Below are 14,076 nucleotides of genomic sequence, written 5' to 3'. Positions count from 1 at the left end.
AAATATATATAATATACAAATAACAAATAAATATGATTTATACAAAACGGGAACGGACGTTGTTCGTTCTTGTTGCAGCTGGGGAATGTTTTCCATGACGCACCGGAAACAGCGTGGGGTTATTGAAGCGTTCTCAAGATCTTTTGAACTTGTAAGTCGAAGTTTATCTTTTCACTTGTCTTTAATATAAACTGCGAAGACATAGATATAGATTATACATCGCAGATATAAAGCGTACAACCGCCATTGCATGTGTCTTCTAAACGTGACTAGTTGGTGAAAGTGAATGGCGGGAGATTAACATGTGTTTCTTGATTGGATTTGCTGAAAGTAGAATACAGAACAAATCTTAAATAATTAAAGTATAAATTGATAATGAGCTGTAATACTGTAAAGAATGTGCACCTTGATCTGCATCATACATAGGTGGAATGTGAATAAGGCAAATTACATATTTTTCAACATTACTTTCTTACGTAGTTAAGTTATAACGTTACCTTTATTACTCTGATAATGGCATTTCTTTCCCTTCACAGAGTGAATGAGCTTTCAGCAAACATCACAGCACCATCCAGCTAGTAGAGAAGATGTTGAGAAATGCCTCTGCACAGGTAATGAAAGAACATGTATATGGGTTCAGTTTTGCTTATGAGGATGTCTATAGGCTGACTGTTTTTACTCTGTCCTGACAGATACTTAAACAGTTTGTCCGACACAGGACCACAGATGCAAGCCTGATCTTGGAGAGATGTGAGTATCTGTCAATCATTGTATTGTCACTACAGCAGGGGTCTGTGGAAAAGTTATTTATATAAATACTATGGCTGGGTATAACTGTTAGTATTATTATTACATTGAGACGTATCTAAATTCTACTGTACAATAGTAATATATTTGTCAAGTTAAAGCGAACTTTTATTTTGACGGGTTGCTGTCAAGACCTTTGAGTTTCTGTGTGTTTATGACATTACGGTAGTTTACGTCTGCGGCATTCATTCGCAAAGAGACACGCAGGATTTGTATTTAAATTCGTTTTTTTGCGGTTTAATATTCACAGACACTAGTCTATATCACCAGAGGCATTCTCAGGTACCGAAATTTGGTACCTATTGATTGAATGTGAATCGGTACTCGGTAGAACCGACGTAATTGCGAGTCCCGGAGTCTGAAGTGCAAGTCCCGAAGTCTGAAGTGCGAGATTTAAACTTTTTTTATTTTACAGGTAGAACTAATCGCTGTATTTTTAACCAAAAATTTGTGCCATATTATTGACACGTTTTGTTTGAGGCATTCGGCAATCAAACAATATTTTAATGAAAAACCGTTAAGTCTTCTACCATAATAAACAGCACAGTTTTGTGTATAGAAGGATAAATGTTTTTGTGTATATTTAAGCCATTTTGCTTAGGTTCTCTTTGCTCTATTGCGCGTTCTAAGCCAGAATGGCGAGCTCTAAAGTCAGAATTGCTTGTTCTAAAGTCAGAATGGCGAGTCCTAAATCTGTGTTCTAAAGTCAAAATTGCGTGTTCTAAAGTCAGAATTGCATGTTGTAAAGTCAGAATTGCGTGTTCTACAGTCAGAATTGCGTGTTCTACAGTCAGAATGGCGTGTTCTACAGTCAGAGTTGCGTGTTCTACAGTCAGAATTGCGTGTTCTACAGTCAGAATTGCGTGTTCTACAGTCAGAATTGCGTGTTCTACAGTCAGAATGGCGTGTTCTAAAGTCAGAATGGCGTGTTCTAAAGTCAGAATGGCGAGTTCTACAGTCAGAATTGCGTGTTCTAAAGTCAGAATTGCATGTTGTAAAGTCAGAATTGCGTGTTCTAAAGTCAGAATTGCATGTTGTAAAGTCAGAATTGCATGTTGTAAAGTCAGAATTGCATGTTGTAAAGTCAGAATTGCGTGTTCTAAAGTCAGAATTGCGTGTTCTAAAGTCAGAATGGCGTGTTCTAAAGTCAGAATTGCATGTTGTAAAGTCAGAATTGCGTGTTCTAAAGTCAGAATTGCGTGTTCTAAAGTCAGAATTGCATGTTGTAAAGTCAGAATTGCGTGTTCTACAGTCAGAATTGCGTGTTCTAAAGTCTGAATTGCATGTTGTAAAGTCAGAATTGCGTGTTCTACAGTCAGAATTGCGTGTTCTAAAGTCAGAATTGCGTGTTCTAAAGTCTGAATTGCATGTTGTAAAGTCAGAATTGCGTGTTCTAAAGTCAGAATTGCGTGTTCTAAAGTCAGAATTGCATGTTGTAAAGTCAGAATTGCGTGTTCTACAGTCAGAATTGCGTGTTCTAAATCCAGAATGGCGTGTTCTAAAGTCAGAATTGCGTGTTCTAAAGTCTGAATTGCATGTTGTAAAGTCAGAATTGCGTGTTCTACAGTCAGAATTGCGTGTTCTACAGTCAGAATGGCGTGTTCTAAAGTCAGAATGGCGTGTTCTACAGTCAGAATGGCGAGTTCTACAGTCAGAATGGCGAGTTCTACAGTCAGAATGGCGAGTTCTAATGTCAGAATGGCGTGTTCTACAGTCAGAATTGCGTGTTCTACAGTCAGAATGGCGAGTTCTACAGTCAGAATGGCGAGTTCTACAGTCAGAATGGCGTGTTCTAAAGTCAGAATGGCGTGTTCTAAAGTCAGAATTGCGTGTTCTAAAGTCAGAATTGCATGTTGTAAAGTCAGAATTGCGTGTTCTACAGTCAGAATTGCGTGTTCTAAAGTCAGAATGGCGTGTTCTAAAGTCAGAATTGCGTGTTCTAAAGTCTGAATTGCGTGTTGTAAAGTCAGAATTGCGTGTTCTACAGTCAGAATTGCGTGTTCTACAGTCAGAATTGCGTGTTCTACAGTCAGAATTGCGTGTTCTACAGTCAGAATTGCGTGTTCTAAAGTCAGAATTGCGTGTTCTAAAGTCAGAATTGCGTGTTCTACAGTCAGAATTGCGTGTTCTACAGTCAGAATTGCGTGTTCTAAAGTCAGAATGGCGAGTTCTACAGTCAAAATTGCGTGTTCTACAGTCAAAATTGCGTGTTCTACAGTCAGAATTGCGTGTTCTAAAGTCAGAATGGCGTGTTCTAAAGTCAGAAGGGCGAGTTCTACAGTCAGAATGGCGTGTTCTAAAGTCAGAATGACGTGTTCTAAAGTCAGAATTGCGTGTTCTAAAGTCAGAATTGCGTGTTGTAAAGTCAGAACTGCGTGTTCTACAGTCAGAATTGCGTGTTCTAAAGTCAGAATGGCGTGTTCTAAAGTCAGAATGGCGTGTTCTAAAGTCAGAATTGCGTGTTCTAAAGTCAGAATTGCATGTTGTAAAGTCAGAATTGCGTGTTCTACAGTCAGAATTGCGTGTTCTAAAGTCAGAATGGCGAGTTCTAAAGTCAGAATGGCGAGTTCTAAAGTCAGAATGGCGAGTTCTAAAGTCAGAATGGCGTGTTCTAAAGTCAGAATTGCGTGTTCTAAAGTCAGAATTGCGTGTTCTAAAGTCTGAATTGCATGTTGTAAAGTCAGAATTGCGTGTTCTACAGTCAGAATTGCGTGTTCTAAAGTCAGAATGGCGAGTTCTAAAGTCAGAATGGCGAGTTCTAAAGTCAGAATGGCGAGTTCTAAAGTCAGAATGGCGTGTTCTAAAGTCAGAATGGCGTGTTCTAAAGTCAGAATTGCATGTTGTAAAGTCAGAATTGCATGTTGTAAAGTCAGAATTGCGTGTTCTACAGTCAGAATTGCGTGTTCTAAAGTCAGAATGGCGTGTTCTAAAGTCAGAATTGCGTGTTCTAAAGTCAGAATTGCGTGTTCTAAAGTCAGAATTGCGTGTTCTAAAGTCTGAATTGCGTGTTGTAAAGTCAGAATTGCGTGTTCTAAAGTCAGAATTGCGTGTTGTAAAGTCAGAATTGCGTGTTCTACAGTCAGAATTGCGTGTTCTAAAGTCAGAATTGCATGTTGTAAAGTCAGAATTGCGTGTTCTAAAGTCAGAATTGCGTGTTCTAAAGTCAGAATTGCATGTTGTAAAGTCAGAATTGCGTGTTCTACAGTCAGAATTGCGTGTTCTAAAGTCAGAATGGCGTGTTCTAAAGTCAGAATTGCGTGTTCTAAAGTCTGAATTGCATGTTGTAAAGTCAGAATTGCGTGTTCTACAGTCAGAATTGCGTGTTCTACAGTCAGAATTGCGTGTTCTAAAGTCAGAATTGCGTGTTCTAAAGTCTGAATTGCATGTTGTAAAGTCAGAATTGCGTGTTCTACAGTCAGAATTGCGTGTTCTACAGTCAGAATGGCGTGTTCTAAAGTCAGAATGGCGTGTTCTAATGTCAGAATGGCGTGTTCTAAAGTCAGAATGGCGAGTTCTACAGTCAGAATGGCGAGTTCTACAGTCAGAATTGCGTGTTCTAAAGTCAGAATTGCATGTTGTAAAGTCAGAATTGCGTGTTCTACAGTCAGAATTGCGTGTTCTAAAGTCAGAATGGCGTGTTCTAAAGTCAGAATGGCGTGTTCTAAAGTCAGAATTGCGTGTTCTAAAGTCTGAATTGCGTGTTCTACAGTCAGAATTGCGTGTTCTACAGTCAGAATTGCGTGTTCTACAGTCAGAATTGCGTGTTCTACAGTCAGAATTGCGTGTTCTAAAGTCAGAATTGCGTGTTCTAAAGTCAGAATTGCGTGTTCTACAGTCAGAATTGCGTGTTCTAAAGTCTGAATTGCATGTTGTAAAGTCAGAATTGCGTGTTCTACAGTCAGAATTGCGTGTTCTACAGTCAGAATTGCGTGTTCTAAAGTCAGAATTGCGTGTTCTAAAGTCTGAATTGCATGTTGTAAAGTCAGAATTGCGTGTTCTACAGTCAGAATTGCGTGTTCTACAGTCAGAATTGCGTGTTCTAAAGTCAGAATTGCGTGTTCTAAAGTCTGAATTGCATGTTGTAAAGTCAGAATTGCGTGTTCTACAGTCAGAATTGCGTGTTCTACAGTCAGAATTGCGTGTTCTAAAGTCAGAATGGCGAGTTCTAAAGTCAGAATGGCGAGTTCTAAAGTCAGAATGGCGAGTTCTAAAGTAAGAATGGCGTGTTCTAAAGTCAGAATTGCGTGTTCTAAAGTCAGAATGGCGAGTTCTACAGTCAGAATTGCGTGTTATAAAGTCAGAATGGCGTGTTCTAAATCTGTGTTCTAAAGTCAGAATTGCATGTTGTAAAGTCAGAATTGCATGTTGTAAAGTCAGAATTGCGTGTTTTACAGTCAGAATTGCGTGTTCTAAAGTCAGAATGGCGAGTTCTACAGTCAGAATTGCGTGTTATAAAGTCAGAATGGCGTGTTCTAAAGTCAGAATTGCGTGTTCTAAAGTCAGAATGGCGTGTTCTAAAGTCAGAATTGCGTGTTCTAAAGTCAGAATTGCGTGTTCTAAAGTCAGAATGGCGAGTTCTACAGTCAGAATGGCGAGTCCTAAATCTGTGTTCTAAAGTCAGAATTGCATGTTGTAAAGTCAGAATTGCATGTTGTAAAGTCAGAATTGCGTGTTCTACAGTCAGAATTGCGTGTTCTAAAGTCAGAATGGCGAGTTCTACAGTCAGAATTGCGTGTTCTAAAGTCAGAATTGCGTGTTCTAAAGTCAGAATGGCGTGTTCTAAAGTCAGAATTGCGTGTTCTAAAGTCAGAATTGCGTGTTCTAAAGTCAGAATTGCGTGTTCTACAGTCAGAATTGCGTGTTCTAAAGTCAGAATGGCGAGTTCTACAGTCAGAGTTGCGTGTTCTAAAGTCTGAATTGCGTGTTCTACAGTCAGAATTGCGTGTTCTAAAGTCAGAATTGCGTGTTCTAAAGTCAGAATTGCGTGTTCTAAAGTCAGAATTGCGTGTTCTACAGTCAGAATTGCGTGTTCTACAGTCAGAATTGCGTGTTCTAAAGTCAGAATGGCGTGTTCTAAAGTCAGAATGGCGTGTTCTAAAGTCTGAATTGCATGTTGTAAAGTCAGAATTGCGTGTTCTACAGTCAGAATTGCGTGTTCTACAGTCAGAATTGCGTGTTCTAAAGTCAGAATGGCGAGTTCTAAAGTCAGAATGGCGAGTTCTACAGTCAGAATGGCGAGTTCTACAGTCAGAATGGCGTGTTCTACAGTCAGAATGGCGTGTTCTACAGTCAGAATGGCGTGTTCTACAGTCAGAATGGCGTGTTCTACAGTCAGTATGGCGTGTTCTACAATCAGAATTGCGTGTTCTACAGTCAGAATGGCGTGTTCTAAAGTCAGAATGGCGTGTTCTAAAGTCAGAATGGCGTGTTCTAAAGTCAGAATGGCGAGTTCTACAGTCAGAATTGCGTGTTCTAAAGTCAGAATTGCGTGTTCTAAAGTCAGAATGGCGAGTTCTAAAGCCAGAATTGCGAATTCTAAAGTCTGATTTGCGTGATATAAACTTGAAATTCTTACTTTAGAACTCAAAATTGCAAGTTTATATCATGCAATATCTTCCAAATTTTACAGGAAGAACTAATCACTGTATTATTCAAAAATGTGTGCCATATTATTGACATGTTTTGTTTGAGGCATTCGGCAAGCAAGCAATATTTTAATGAAAAACTATTAACTCTTCTACCAGAATAAACGGTTCCGTTTTGTTTATAAAAGGATAAATGTTGTTTGTGTACATTTAAGCCATTTTCCTTTGGCTCTCTTTGCTGAAAGCCAATGTCTTTCGTCATTGCTTCGTCTTTTAACAGCTATTAACAAGGTGCAGCTTCTTGGGCGGGTGGGGCAAGACCCCGTCATGAGACAGGTGGAGGGCAAAAACCCCGTCACCATCTTCTCTATGGCAACAAATGAGATGTGGCGGTCCGGGGAGGGAGAACCCACAAGTACAGGTGAGAGTTTAAAATGAGTCTGTGTACTCTGTTTATTCTTAACATATTTTATGAACAGTCTATGGGATGTTTCACTGCTGTTTGTATCCTCTATAACGTGTATGAGACAAATACACATTTTTAATCTATAAGATATGATAAATTTTTTTGTTAGATGAAGAGATATTAAAGTAAGTGTGTGACAAACAAATTAACTAGTTTTCAGATATGCTTTATATGAGAGAATTGTCTTCATGGTGCAAATATGTGGTCTATTTAAACAAGATATTTTCCTAATTCATCACCAGTCAGTCAGTGATCCTAAAGTCAGCATGAAACAGAAGTTGGCAATGTCTTTTCCCTATTGTGATGTATATCTGAGTGAGTGAAACGGCTTCTCGAACAAGAACCACTGTAGGGCGGGGCTTGAGTTTGTTCATGGGGAATTGATTGGATGGTTGTGGTTTCTTATTGGCTGATGTCATGTGAGTGACAGTTTGCCCCGCCCTCACGCCAATAAACGCATCATCAGAGAAGAGATGTCGGTGCAAGAGGGAGGTGAAGTTATGATGTGTAACTGTGCATTCACACCGTGGCGTGGCACGTCTTAGACGATTTGGGCGTGGAGCAGAATTGAAATTTCTCAACTTTATGGTAATGAGCCATGACGCGGTTCGGTGGCAACCAATCGGAATGTAGAAGTGCTCCGCTTGAGATTATCCCAGAGAACGCTGTCCTGGAAACTTTGGTTCCGACCACATTCGTTCCCAAGCAAAATGGAGGAGTGGTTGATCATTGCGGTGGCAGGTTTGATAAGAAGATGCGCGACACTGTTTATAGGCAACATTTTCTCTAGAACGCTTGTTTTTCAGCGGGAATACAATTGATTTGCAAAAAACAACACCGATTTCTGCACTTCAACCAGGACCGTTCTTGTAATGTAGGCTATACACAAATTAAAGTTAATTATAGACCAATGCTAGTAAACGTCTCCTATAAACTGCATGTTGAAATTAGACTAGCACTTAACCATGAACACAAAAGCCACACCACACAAATGGCTTTTAATTGGTTTATTTCATTAGCAAACATGTTGTTCTTTCAATCAATCTTTTTTTTTTTTTTACTTTCACATTTTAAATGATTTCATGAGGTTATCTTAAAGGGGCTATATGCGTTTTTCTGAAATTTAAACTCGTGACTGACACCTGTGGCCAAAAAACAGAACTGCTCTCATTTTCTGCTCGCTCTCGCAGCGGTTGTGACGTCACATCCGCAGACAGCGCGGGAAAAGACGACCCGCCAGAAAATAGGAAAAATAGGATACAGGCTTATAGGTGCACCCACTGTGAGCGGACAAGGTGTCAGTATGCTCATCAGGAGATGTTTGAGTCATAAATGGTAAAATAAAAAGGCTATTGTTACGTTTATTTTGGGGAAAAAGTTGCATATAGCCCCTTTAAGGTCCTTTCACACTGGGCGCGATTTTGACCAGCAAAGGTTTTATTTTTTTTTTGACCAGCAAAGGTTTTATTTTTTGATCAGCTGTTTGTGCAATGAGTGCTTCCACACCGAACGTGAATGTGCTGTGGCGAAAAAAAACGGATGTTTATTTTTTCCGCTTCGATGTCGATTTTTGTTAACACTCGCAGTGACAGAAAAGGCTTAAACCAATCACATACAAGGAAACAAAGGTCACGAAATGTCCAGTTGATGTCTTTAGCTATTCAATCAACGTGAACCTTTGCCAGGTATCACATTTCTCACGAGATTGTAGTTGTGTTTACTAGGGCTGTAATCTCCCAGTCGATTATTAGTCGATACGTTCTGGCTCAACCAAAATTCTGATCTTCGATTTTTTTGCAGCGTTCATTTCATTAGTTTTGTCGCGTTCATTTCATCAGTTTGGCCGCGTTCAATTCATCGTGTGGAAAGCACTAATTGCTAATGGGGGTGTTTTCAGAGCACCCCTGTTTCACAGGTAACAGTCTGTCTTCAGAACAGCCACCTTGTTTTCACTTCTTTTGGATTAGCCCAACCCGCTGGAGAAGAGACAGATTGAAGTACGCTACTTTGCTGTATAGGCCTATTATTTATTTAATTGTGAGAGCGTTTTCCTAGTCAGTCCTCTTCTACCATGTCAACAAAGACATCAGCAGTGTGACAGCATTTTTTAAAAAATAGAAAATGGGAAAAAAGTCAAATGCCAATTTTGCAAGCAACAGTTTGCATATCACAGCTCGACGACAAACACGTCATATCACCTAAAATAGGTACGCTAACTTTTCTGCGTTAGATTGCCCCGTCTGTTTTGAGTTGCACTTTTGGTTTCTGCTCTTGATCTGGCTTGTTTAATAAATATTCCTTTTTTATTAAAGTTGACGTGCATTTTATGTTTAAGAGTAAAAGCTTTAAGTTAATAGTCTATAGCCGCGTTTCCACCGAAATTACCCGGAACAATTTGTACCAGGAACTTTTTTTACAGGAACTCGCGTCACGGCTGATGTGAATGGTTTTGACGCGAACTATTCGCACACGAAATATTCGTTTTTTCCGCTTTGCTTTTTCGTTACGCGTCCGGTGTGAAAGACCCTTTATACGGTTATACCCTACCTGTGCTCAGTTTGCACAAAGGCCGAAGAACATGATTGTTTGCTTTGCAGCCCCTTTCAATAAAGTTTAAATAAAGACCAAGCGTTCGATCTACGTCAGAGCGGCAGTGCGTCCACAAATCTTTCTACAGCGTCGTTGGCAGGGCGGCCAGAGCGAACTTTGACGCTCTCGCCGGTGGCGTTGTGAACGCACAGTAAGGATGAATAATTTATAGACTGTTTCAACGGCAACAACATAAACAAACGTTACTGCGCATGCACGCTTTTGTGGCCCAAACTTAACTTCCGGTAGACGTCCACAAAGAATCAATAACAACCTGATAATAACAGAGGCTGCGTTATCTTTCTTATGCGCTATCGTCTTTAATTTTCATTGGGCAACATTTTCTTAATTTACATGTTTTTATTGTTTCAGCATGTTTATTATAAATAATCTCCCATTTCTGTCTGCAATATAGAGTGGGGGAAACGCCCCCCTTAAAGGGTTAGTTCACCCAGGTTAGTTATTGTGTTTTCGTCCGAACGACTAAGTTTCATATCTTAAGTTTGTATTTTTATACATTTTATTTATCAGAACTTTAATATATTTTTATGTTCCTCTGTTCTGTTGTGACAATAAAACAAACAAGTTTATTTTTAAACTGCATTTTCATATTATTTTAGAGAGGCTGAGTTATCATGAATAACTACAAATAACTAATGTAAGGGAAATCTGTTTAAGTGTTTTTTACGCGTTTCTGTTATTTTATTTATTTATTTTTTAATATATATCGGCTGATATATCGGAAATACGGAATATCGGATTTTTAAATGACCAAATATTTGTATCGGTATCGGCCTTAAAAATCCTTTATCGGTCGGGCTCTAATTGATTGTATATGAATGCATCACAAAAAATCCTGTGCTCTATGGGCACTGCCATTAATAGAGGACAAAGCGAAAGTTGTTTTGCTCTCCGTGATAAGGTACATTTAAATATTTTGCAGGAAACATAAATCCGATCATTTATCCAGATGGCGACCACTTGATGTGAACAAATGTAAACTCGCCGTGTCCTGATTGACTGATGATCACGGTGATCGCATGTTAATGCCAAGTGTAAACGCAGCCAGAATAAGTTACCTCTAGAGTAGATTATTTCTGATAACAAGCAACATAAATAAGTAAATTACATTAGACGCTGCTCTCGTATGACTGGATATTTATGAAACATGAACAGCTTTTCGGTGAGTCGCACACACTGTTTTTGAGCTGGTGTCATATTCTTTCTGCTTGATCGTTAATATTTATATCATGTTATACAAGAATAGTACGTCAAAAATGTCTTTCTACTGAGTAGTGCGCCATACTATCCCCTTGCCAGACCGATAAACAAACACAGACCGGAAGTTAACTTTGGGCCAGGCGGGTAACCGTGGCAACGCGCGTGTGTCCGATGAAACCGTCTATAATAAACACTGCAATATTCCATAAAAAATAACAATTGTCCATTTTGATTTCATGCTGACTTTAAAGGAACACGCCGACTTTTTGACACTTTATCTTATTTCCCATATCCCCCAGAGTTAGATAAGTCCATACACACCATTCTCATCTTTGTGCGTGCCATAACTCTGTCTGACGCACCCACCACTAGCCTAGCTTAGCACAAAGACTGGAGGTAAATGGCTCCAGCTAGCCTACTGCTCAATAATTGTCAAAATAACGCCAACATTTTCCTATTTACATGTTGTGATCTGTATAGTTACATTGTGTACTAAGACCGACGGAAAATTAAAAGTTGTGATTTTCTAGACCGATATGACTAGGAACTATACTCTCATTCCAGCGTAATGATCAAGGAATTTTACTGTCATATATGAGTGCAGCGGCGCAATGATATTACGCAGCACCTGAAAATAGGCTAACTTCCATCAACATAACCAACGTGTAACAGACTTCATTGTGATTTATCTTTATAATTTGTTTTTTGTGTACATTTTGGACATTTCTGTGTGTTTAAATAGGTTTAAGGTCTGCATTATCTGTCTTAATAAGTAGAGACTTTTATTTTGACGGATGTTGTAGTCTATGGAAAGCTAGTGAGAGCTCGCGGTTCATCGTAGTGGTTAGGCAGATTTAAAGTTTGCAGTTTGTTAAGCACCCCCCGAAAAGGCATAAGGTGTGTATGTTCTTGTTTACTGTCATCTGTAATGAGTATTTTTGTGTATTTCGCTGTATGTTAAAGATAATGCTATGAAGAGATAGAGTTTGTGTACAAGGTGTTAATGCGCACTTCTTTGCTTTATTTGTTCAGCTCTTACAGTGATTTGTTGGAGATCAAACGTTTTCAATAAACTCCATGAAACATCAGTAAAGTCTGGCCATCATTCGGGCAGGGTCCGCTACACAACGTGACAATCTGCTTGCACAGAGAGCGCTGGGGACTATTTTCAGGCGCTGTGTAATATCATTGCGCCGCTGCACTCATGGTACGGCTCAAAGTTCCTTGATCATTACACAGGAATGAGAGTATAGTTCCTAGCCACATCAGTCTAGAAAATCGCAACTTTTCATTTTCCGTCGGTCTTCATACACGATGTAACTACACACATCACAACATGTAAATAGGAAAATGTTGGCGTTATTTTGTCACTTGTTGAGCAGTAGGCTAGCTGGAGCCATTTACCTCTAGTCTTTTTGCTAAGCTAGGCTAGCGGTGGTGCGTCAGACAGAGTTATGGCACGCACGGAGATGAGAATGGTATCTATGGACTTATCTAACTCTGGGGGATACGGTGAATAAGCTAAAGTCCCAAAAAGTTGCCGTGTTCCTTTAATAAACTAAGAAAGATTATTATTATTTATCTTTTTTGCAGGAGATGTCACCCAGAAAACAACATGGCACAGAATTTCCGTATTCAAACCAGGTCTCAGAGACGTGGCGTATCAGTATGTGAAGAAAGGGTGTGTTTTTTTTTAAGCATTTATGAATATAAAAATAAAACCTACTGCTATTAACCTTGGATCCAATTATTTTCAGGTCTCGAATTCTTGTGGAAGGAAAGCTTGATTATGGAGAGTACATGGATAAAAACAACGTCAGGCGACAGGCGACAACTATTATCGCAGGTCGGATTTACCACAGACCCTAAATATTAAAACTTTTTTTGTTGTTGTTTTAGCTTTAACGATCCAAAAAATTAACCAAACATCATTTGTCTTTCTTTTTCCACAGATAATATTGTGTTTTTAAGTGAAAATCTGCGGGACCAGTAGTGAAGACGCCTTACCAGACTTTAGGAACCAAAAGAAGATATTGTGTAAAGCGTTATTCTGCTCACTGACATCAACTCTTTGAGTATCTTTGTGCCTGCCCTTAAAGGGTTAGTTCACCATAAAATATAAATTCTGTCATTAATTATTCACCCTCATGTCGTATCAAACCTGTTAGACCTTCGTTCTTCAGAACAAAATTAAGATTTTTTTGATGAAATCCGAGAGCTCTCTGACCCCTCCACAGACGGCAATGTAATTAACACTTTTAAGGTCCAGAAAGGTAGGAAAGACATCATTAAAATAGTCCATGGGACTCCAGTGGCTCAACCTTAATGTTATGAAGTGACGAGAATACTTTTTGTATGCAAAAACACGACTTTATTCAAAAATCTCTTCTTGTCTGTGCCAGTCTCCTATGCCGTTGACGTAGTAAATACAGTGCAGCGCTTTCGAAACGCTACGTCAGAACGCCGGCTTACCATTGGCCGACGCTGTGAGCACCACAACACATGCATGTGATGTTGACGCAGGAGCTAGCCAACGTAAACTGTGTAGGAGTCTGGCACAGACGTGAAGAAATTGTTGAATAAAGTTATTTTTGTTTGTTTTTTGCGCACAAAAAGTATTCCCGTCACTTCATATAATTAAGGTTGAACCACTGGAGTCACATGGACTATTTTAACAATACCTTTAACCTTTCTGGACATTGAAAGTGTGATTAAATTGGTCTATGGAGGGGTTGGAGAGCTCTCGGATTTCATCGAAAAATATCTTGTGTTCTGAAGGTGAACGACGGTCTTACGGGTTTGGAATGACATGAGGGCAAGTAATTAATGACAGATTTTTTTGGGGGGGGGGGGGTGAACTAACCCTTTAACAGTCATACATTGGCAAAAGAAGTAATGTTGTTGGTATGATTGTGTCATGCTGTCTTATTGCCGACAGAGGGCGCTAGCGGGATCCACTTTGACATGTAAACACACGTTCCAGTCCGATGAACTGGGTTTGACTCTTTGTAAAAGAAACAAAACTGTTAACTTTTCCTTTCTGACTTCTGCAACATAACATATATGTTGAAAATCACTTTCAATTTGTTATACTGTACTGTCTTGCTTAATGTTCGTGAATAAATGTAGTTTGTCAGTAAAGGGTTTGTTGTGAATACTCAAGCCATCCACGTAAAGCACATGTAAAACACCTTCTGGTTTCAGAAACTATAAAAAAAAGTTAGCTGTCTGAAACTGAGAGAACAGCAGTTTCATTTCTTCCTTTTGTTTTTCAGACATTTCCATTTGTTTAGGTGCATGTTTTCCCATTATGTGCCGTCATTTAGTTCTATTTAGCCACCAGAATATAGTAAAATGAGCTTAAGTGCGCTTTAAAGTAAGAGTAAATTCCCATTTCAAGATATTTAC

General features: G+C 39.2%; 1 protein-coding gene across 1 annotated transcript; it reads left to right on the top strand.

Moving 5' to 3' along the window:
• Positions 1 to 98: 98 nt before the first annotated feature.
• ssbp1 (single-stranded DNA binding protein 1) lies at positions 99 to 13,806 on the top strand. The gene is made up of 7 exons (XM_079816997.1): positions 99 to 151; positions 537 to 611; positions 693 to 750; positions 6,673 to 6,813; positions 12,262 to 12,349; positions 12,426 to 12,514; positions 12,621 to 13,806. The coding sequence occupies exons 2-7, from the start codon at positions 588 to 590 to the stop codon at positions 12,659 to 12,661; spliced, it is 441 nt and encodes a 146-aa protein (XP_079673123.1). The 5' UTR covers positions 99 to 151; positions 537 to 587; the 3' UTR covers positions 12,662 to 13,806.
• The last annotated feature ends 270 nt before the right edge of the window (positions 13,807 to 14,076 follow it).

The sequence above is a fragment of the Gobio gobio genome (assembly GCF_949357685.1).
Source record: "Gobio gobio genome assembly, chromosome: 5".
Taxonomy (NCBI): domain Eukaryota; kingdom Metazoa; phylum Chordata; class Actinopteri; order Cypriniformes; family Gobionidae; genus Gobio; species Gobio gobio.
The sequence above is the reverse complement of the archived record's forward strand: the minus strand, read 5'-3'. Positions and strand labels throughout refer to the sequence as shown.

What these genes read in the sequence shown, in the direction of transcription:
- ssbp1 (XM_079816997.1), top strand. Translation starts at nt 588, where the DNA reads ATGTTGAGAAATGCCTCTGCACAG. An exon ending in TGAGAAATGCCTCTGCACAG is followed by an intron (nt 612 to 692) that starts GTAATGAAAGAA and finishes CTGTCCTGACAG; the next exon opens with ATACTTAAACAGTTTGTCCG. An exon ending in GGGAGAACCCACAAGTACAG is followed by an intron (nt 6,814 to 12,261) that starts GTGAGAGTTTAA and finishes TCTTTTTTGCAG; the next exon opens with GAGATGTCACCCAGAAAACA.